This window comes from Miniopterus natalensis, chromosome 16, assembly GCF_054644295.1.
Source record: "Miniopterus natalensis isolate mMinNat1 chromosome 16, mMinNat1.hap1, whole genome shotgun sequence".
NCBI lineage: Eukaryota > Metazoa > Chordata > Mammalia > Chiroptera > Miniopteridae > Miniopterus > Miniopterus natalensis.
Window position 1 is genome coordinate 35609214 of NC_142096.1, and position 7884 is coordinate 35617097.

The 7884-nt window shown below is 52.3% G+C and overlaps 1 protein-coding gene across 1 annotated transcript; it reads left to right on the forward strand.

Moving 5' to 3' along the window:
- The first annotated feature begins 1235 nt into the window (after window positions 1–1235).
- Window positions 1236–5716, forward strand: MYC (MYC proto-oncogene, bHLH transcription factor). The gene is made up of 3 exons (XM_016215994.2): window positions 1236–1259; window positions 2857–3622; window positions 4684–5716. The coding sequence occupies exons 2-3, from the start codon at window positions 2866–2868 to the stop codon at window positions 5244–5246; spliced, it is 1320 nt and encodes a 439-aa protein (XP_016071480.1). The 5' UTR covers window positions 1236–1259; window positions 2857–2865; the 3' UTR covers window positions 5247–5716.
- Window positions 5717–7884: the final 2168 nt, after the last annotated feature.

Consider the following 7884-nt stretch of genomic DNA (forward strand, 5'->3'; position numbering starts at 1 on the left):
GGGACGCCTTGGGGGACACAGGGGATTCACTCTGGTGGGAGGTATCCAACAGAGACAGCTATACACGCACAAAGCATAACGCCCCCAAAGAACGCAATGGGTGTTGATTCACAGCGCGCTCTCCAAGTATACGTGGCAATGTGCTGCGGAGTTATTTCAATAATTCCGGGCATCGTTTTCTTCCCTCTACCTCTCATCACTTATCCCCAGCTACACACTCGGCGCGCGCCCAGAAATACCCTTTCTTCCCTCCTCTCTTCATGGGGCTTATTCCAAACGCTGCCCTTTCTCCAGCCGTAGGGAAGCGCCCGGCCTCCCCGGCCGTGCCTGTCGCGGCCGTGGGGGCGCGGTGTGTTCTGTGCGGAGAGCTCGGCTCTTCCGCCTGCGACCTCAGCTCGCAGGCCGAGCAAGCGGTCTGTGGCACAGAGCGCGCGGGGGACGGGGGCCGGGTCTCCGCGCCAGCGACAGAAAATGGTAGGCGCGCTCAGTCAATGCGCTACGCTCTCAGTCTATTTACATCGGGTCGCTCGGCGCACCGGAGAGCCCGGCTCAAAGGCTGAGTCTCCTCCCCCGCCCCATCGCCCCTCCCGGATTCCCAAAGCAGGGGGGAAGGAGGGGGGGGAGAAAAAAGATCCTCTCCCGCGAATCCCCGCCCACCGGCCCTTTATAGGCAAGGGTCTGCTGGGCCCAGGACCCCCCGGCTGCGCTCCTCGCGGCTGCGGCGACCACTGCGTTTCACGCGTCCCAGCCGCCGCCTTCTCCCCCCCCTGCCTCTGGAAGGGCTGGGCTATTCCCTCGCTTGGCGGGAAAGGACAGGGGAGGGATCGAACCTTAACCAATATAAAAGCCGGCTTATCGGACTCGCTGTAGTAATTCCAGCGAGAGACAGAGGGAGCGAGCGGGCGGACCCGCCGGAGTGAGCTAAGCGAGCCGGGCGAGCAGAGTCGCACTCTGGGCGCCCAGGGCAGGGCGACACGGCGCGAGAAGAGGCTTTGCCTCCGGCACAGCCGCCGCCTCCCCACCCTTCCCGCTGACCCCAGCCGGAGACCCGCAACCCTCGCCGCATCCACGAAACTTTGCCCATTGCAGAGGGCCGGCACTTTCCCCTGGAACTTACAACACCCGAGCGAGAACGCGACTCTCCAGACGCGGGGAGGATCTTCTGCCTATTTGGGGAGACACTTCTCCCTGCCGCTGCCTGAAAGGCGCTCCTAGCCCCTTTTTAGACGCTGGAATTCCTTCGGGTAGTGGGAAACCCGGTAAGCCCTCGGATCTATTTGTCTTTTAATTAATTTTTTTCTACCGCTTTATTGACGGGATGAGTCGAATACCCGAGTCGGGGTGTCTTCTCTCCCAATCCGGTACTATTGACACTTCTCCGAGTAGTTGTGGTAGGTCGGGTGGGGTGGGGACTGAAGCAGAACTGGATGGGGTAGAGGGACTTGTCAAGATGGGAGGATGGAAAGCAGAGGGAAGACGGGGGTGCGTTTTTTTAAAACAAGCCTTTGGAGATTTTTGCCGACGGATATTGACGCAAAGCCTGGCGGGCTGGGCATTCCTGCTTTATTGCATTAATTGCTTTGGTTTGGGGGGAGGCTGGGGGGAGAACCTATGCTTCGTGGTGAGCAGAAAGCCCTTTGCAGCTTGAGCTCCTTGGAGTAAGGATTACATAGCCTTCTCTGTGATCGAGAGAGCTCCGCAGCCTCTGACTTTTCCTCGTCTCCAAAAGGGCATTTAAATTTCAGCTTTTTTTTTTTTTTTGCCCGCATTTCTGACAGCCAGAGACACTGCGGCGCGTCCGGCCCTCGGATTCCCCTGGCGTTCCCAATTCGTCCCCCGCTCCTTTTCATAAGTTGGCATTTGGCTTCTGAAGAGAATGATAAAATTAAATATCTTGGTGTACCGAGGTGTTAGGGCTTGGTGTTGGGGAGGCGCAGGAGGCGGAGAGGGAAGGAAGGCTGGGGCCAGGGATGTGTCCGATTCTCCTGGATTCATGGACTTAGAAAACGAGAGCAAATCTCCGCACACAGCCTTGGCTCCCCCGCTGCCTCCGTGTCCCCGCGCCCCGGAGATGCGGAGGGACCGCCAGGAGCGCCGCTCCGGGCTTTTTCAGAACAGCTGCTACGCTAGGCGGGTGAAGGGAAGGGCGCCCGCGTTCCCGGCGCAGATTCGCAGCAGGGTCTCTGGCGCAGTTGCGTTGCCGTATTGGACGTTGAAGGGAGGTGCCCTGTTATTCTCTAACACACCCCTTTTATTTATGGGGGGGTTAAAGCCCGCGGCTGAGCTAGCCTCACGAGCCGGCGAGGGAAAAGAAGAAAAGCCGGCAAAGAAGGGAGGGGAGCGCGCTGGGGGTGGGGATGGAGGAGGAGAGGGAGGTTGGGAGGGGCGGAGGCGCCCGGCGGGGAAGGAGCGCGGCCAGGGCCCGAGTGGGAAGGGGCGCAGCCGCTCCCGCGCAGCGCCTCTCGCCTTCTCCTTCAGGTGGCGCAAAACTTTTCGGGTTTGGCAGATTGATTGCATTCCCCTCCGCCGCCTCTCCTGGCCTCTTCCCGAGGCCAAAGCCGATTTCGACTGCTCTCCAGCTGCGGGGCCGAATCCCAGGCTTTGCGCTCCAGACAAAAGTCCCCCGGGCGCTCCACAGCTGGCTCACCAAATATGTGTCCGAGATAGGGGGTCACCCGGAGGGGGTGAAAGGTTGCCCTTTTTGCCCCCCTGCCCCTTCAGCCACTGGCCCATTTTCGGGATAGCGCTGGAAGGGGAGTGGTGCGTGATTGTGGCTCGCGCCGCGCGGGGGCGAGGCACCAACCTAGACTACCCCGTAACTGAAGATTGCCCCCCTTTGTGTGCCCCCTTCCGCAGGCCGCCGCGATGCCCCTCAACGTCAGCTTCGCCAACAGAAACTATGACCTCGACTACGACTCCATGCAGCCCTATTTCTTCTGCGACGAGGAGGAGAACTTCTACCACCAGCAGCAGCAGAGCGAGCTGCAGCCGCCGGCGCCCAGCGAGGATATCTGGAAGAAATTCGAGCTGCTGCCCACCCCGCCCCGCTCGCCCAGCCGCCGCTCGGGACTCTGCTCGCCCTCCTATGTCGCGTTCGCGTCCTTCTCACCCAGGGAGGTTGACGACGGCGGCGGCGGCAGCTTTTCCACCGCAGACCAGTTGGAGATGGTGACCGAGCTGCTGGGAGGAGACATGGTGAACCAGAGCTTCATCTGCGACCCGGACGACGAGACCTTCATCAAAAACATCATCATCCAGGACTGCATGTGGAGCGGCTTCTCGGCAGCCGCCAAGCTGGTCTCGGAGAAGCTGGCCTCCTACCAGGCGGCGCGCAAAGACGGCGGCGGCCGAAGCCCCGCCCGAGGGCACGGCGCCTGCTCCACCTCCAGCCTGTACCTGCAGGACCTGAGCGCCGCCGCCTCCGAGTGCATCGACCCCTCCGTGGTCTTCCCCTACCCGCTCAACGACGGCGGCTCGCCCAAGCCCTGCGCCTCCCCCGACTCCAGCGCCTTCTCCCCGTCCTCGGACTCTGTGCTGTCCTCGGCCACCTCCTCCCCGCGGGCCAGCCCCGAGCCCCTGGCGCTGCACGAGGACACGCCGCCCACCACCAGCAGCGACTCCGGTAAGTTGGACCCCTGCGCGCCTGACAAAAGGCACTGCTGGCTGTCTTTCTGATTTTCATGCGCCGCTCATTCAGCTGGCCACTTCAGCTGGCACCGTCTTTTCTTGTATTTGGGAAAGAAATGGCAGATCTGGAAGGATCTGGGAGCCCCAACATCCCAGAGACTCTGGACTTCACAGTTCCCTTCCATCCCTTCCCCTAAGACCGCCCTAGTGGCTGGCCCCTGCGTTTCCTTCCCGCCCCTTAGGAATTTCTTTTGGATTTTAAATCTTCCTGGTTTATCTTGCAACTCAATCCACTCCCTCTTACCTTTCTTAAGCATTTTAATTGCCCTGGGGGGAAGGGGGAAGTGTGAATGAGATTAACGGAGGATTGATCTCTGAGTGAAAGAATTGCCTCCCTCTTCCTTTCTGAGGAGTGTTGGAATTTAATGGACTGCAGATCTATGAAGAGGGGCTGTGGGCAGAGGCTGGGCAGTCTCTCGCCTGGGGCTGCAAACCAGTGAAAGTGCCTAAGAGTGAATGGGCAGAAGTTGGGATCTTTGCAGCCTCTTTTGAACACTTAAAAGCAAATCCTTTCCAAAACTGGACTTTCTTCCTTCCTCTACTCCCTAGTACTTTTGGCAAAGCTTCAAGATTTTTTTTTTCTTTTTGCACTTCCAGTAAAATAGGGAGTTGCTAAAGACATACCAACAGATTTGCAGCTATCCTTTGCAACATGGGTTCTTGGTAAAGTCCCTTAAAAATAGGAGGTGCTTGGGAATGTGCTTTGCTTTGGGTGTGTCCAAAGCTTCATTAAGTCTTAGGTAAGAATTGGCATCAATGTTGGTTCCTGAGTAAATTGTAATTTTCTTGCCTGCACCATAAACCCAGCTGTCATTCTGCCTTCATGGAGGAAAGAGCAGTGATGACTGACCAGTTTGTTCTCTGGGGATAACTCTGTGCCAGGGTCCTTCCTCATATAATAATACTTTATATTTACCTGGCATTAATTTAATGTCGTCGTTGATGACTTGAAGGAAATATGGGCGCTAACCAGGTGATTTCTGTTTCCTTTCTTAGAGGAAGAACAAGAGGATGAAGAAGAAATCGATGTCGTTTCTGTGGAAAAGAGGCAGACCCCTGCCAAAAGGTCAGAATCGGGGTCACCCTCTGCGGGAAGTCACAGCAAACCTCCTCACAGCCCACTGGTCCTCAAGAGGTGCCACGTGTCCACCCATCAGCACAACTACGCAGCACCCCCCTCCACCAGGAAGGACTATCCCCCCGCCAAGAGGGCCAAGTTGGACAGTGGCCGAGTCCTGAAACAGATCAGCAACAACCGCAAATGTGCCAGCCCCAGGTCCTCGGACACGGAGGAGAATGACAAGAGGCGGACACACAACGTCCTGGAACGCCAGAGGAGGAATGAGCTGAAACGCAGCTTCTTCGCCCTGCGCGACCAGATCCCAGAGTTGGAAAACAACGAAAAGGCCCCCAAGGTAGTTATCCTTAAAAAAGCCACCGCGTACATCCTGGCCGTCCAAGCAGAGGAGCAGAAGCTCATTTCAGAGAAGGACTTGTTGCGGAAACGACGAGAACAGTTGAAACACAAACTTGAACAGCTACGGAACTCTTGTGCATAAAGCTTGACCTATGGGAGGGAGGAACTGGAATCGCTCGTGACTTCTCACTTGTTACCAAGGGAAAGGAAGGGAAAAGGTTCCTCCTGACACAACTGCAGAATTCACTAGACATATGAACTTTTCAAATGCATGGTCAAGTGCAACCGCACAACCGTGGCTGGGTCTTGAGACTGAAAGGTTTAGCCATAATGTAAACTGCCTCAAATAGGACTTTGGGCATAAAAGAACGTTTTTTATGCTTGCCATCATTTTTTTTTTTTTTTTCTTTAACAGATTTGTATTTAAGAATTGTTTTTTTAAAAAAATCTTAAAGTTTACCCAATTTTGCTGTGTAAATATAGCCATTAAATGTAAATAACTTTAATAAAACGTTTATAGCAGTTATACAAAATTCCAATGTATTATAAACCATAATTTTTTTTATTTAAATACATTTTCCTTTTTAAAGTTGATTTTTTTTTTTTATTGTTTTTAGAAAAAATAAAATGCCTGGCAAATATATAATTGAGCCAAATCTTATGTTTATGAGTGTTTTGTTTCTTCATTCTCTTTTTCATCAATTACACATTAACAGAATTTGGCCCTTCAGGAGGGAGTGAGCTCACAATAGATGGGAAAAGAAATTATTTAGGGAAGGACCAGGGCTTTGTTCAAGTGGGTCTGGGGCCTTAAGGTCTTTAACTTATCAGGTTTATAAGATGCTTCCTGGAGCTTGGTGATAAGGGCCAGAGTTGATACTTGAAAGAATGAAAGGGCAGTAAGCTGGTGAGTTGGGGGGTTAGAGGCAAAGGGGTGCTAGAGAGTAAAGATAACAGTTAAGTATACTAGGGGAGGGGGGGAGGGGCTGGGATGAAGCTGAGGAAGAAACCCTCTTAACTTTGATTAACTTGTGCTGTTCGTTCCCTTGTTCCATTCAATCCCAGTGGCTCTGCCCAGTGAAAGTGTGAATGTGGGAAAAAGAGTAGAAACCAAATTTTGCTTCTTGCCTTCCACTACCAGGTGTCAGGCCCTCTTGTCTCATAAGCCCCAGAGGAGCTCTGGGAGGCATGTTATTAACCTTAATTTTACAAGCAAGGAAGTAATAGAAGCTCAGAGAGGTCGTGTAATTTCTCTGGACACACAGGCAATAAAAGGCAGCATCCAAGTCCCATCTTTGTTGAAAAACACAACATTTCACTGGAGCCTTAGCTCATCCTAAAGTGCTGAGATGAAAAATGCTTTTGATAGTCAGCCTGATGGACTGCTAAGCAATAACAAACTCTACTACTTGTATGCTGGACAGTCTCCTAAGGGTTTTCCTTATACAGCTCCACAGCAACCCTGTGAAGGAGGTACTGCTGACTTGCCCATAATAGAAAGGGAAACTGAGGCATCGAAAGACTCATCCGTGTGGCCAAGTTCCACTGATAATGAAGAGTAGGGCTGAGATTCAAACCCTGGTGGTCCGCTCTTAAACTGCTAGACCTCCTCTCAAAGAGGCTGGGGGAGAAAAATGGGCCACTGGTGAGAACAGGAGTCACCCATCTAGTGGATTCTCTGTCTTCAGTTTCAACATGCAGGCCCTGTCGGACATCAGTTCCCCATTTTTTTGTTTCTTTTATTTGGCTGTTCATTATTTAATTTTTCCTTTCACACTGAGAAGTCCCGAACTCATATCCCCTCCTAATGTAGCCATTTGGTGAGATTCACCAGTTGATCCTGGGAAGCAGCCAGTTCAGAACTGCTACTGCTCAGATCATAAAATAAAATATAATTACTCTTTGTCGCGTGAGTCATTATTTTGGAAACGACAGGCTCCCAACCTCTTTCACACGCCGATGCTCATGATGCATGCTCAGCGCTAGAACATGAAAAGGCATTTTTCTGAATATAGATTGTATTAATTATAAGTCTTTGAATGCCCACAGCCCAAACCAGAAACTTGAATGTTGACCACATAGGTAAATGGATGCTACTATCGCTGTTCTAATTATTTCATTGTCTCGGAGAGCTTCAGATTCCTGTACTCTTTGAGATTTTAATCCAGCACCACCCATTAATCAATAGGTAATTACTGTCTTTGGCTCTGACCCCTATAATAATTTAATCAAGCCCTTAATGTCTTTTTCTTGATCTTTTATTTTGGGTTCTAAGTGCTTCAAGCTGTCACACCCTATATCCTAAATTCAAAGGGAGACAGAATCCACAGAAGTTGAGTAGTTCAAAGTGTCACAGTACATTGGGGGCGATCTTAAACGGTTTGCTCTGCCCCTCTGTGGCTGGACAGCAGCCCTGGAGTGACTCACTTGGGAACCCAGAAGGTAGAGGCTTGAATCACTAAATCCGGGCAAGCCCATGGAACACCAGAGAGTGTTCCTCAGTAGGAAAACAACTCTTCATTTCAAAGGATCAAGAAATAACTTTGGGGATGCAGAGCTTGGCTGTGGGGTCGGAAGGAGAACCGTTCCAAAAACCTCTTTGGCTCACATCCTAGGTTCAGAAAGCCAGGGAAACGTCTTTCCGTAAAGGCAGGCTGATCTTGACCCAGACACAAACTGGTCCTCAGAGCCAACCTAGAGAGTCCCCAAGGTCTATGCCATTGTGCAATCTATTTTATAGATTAAAAGTGATCAAGAATTGGAGATGGAGGGGAGGAGCT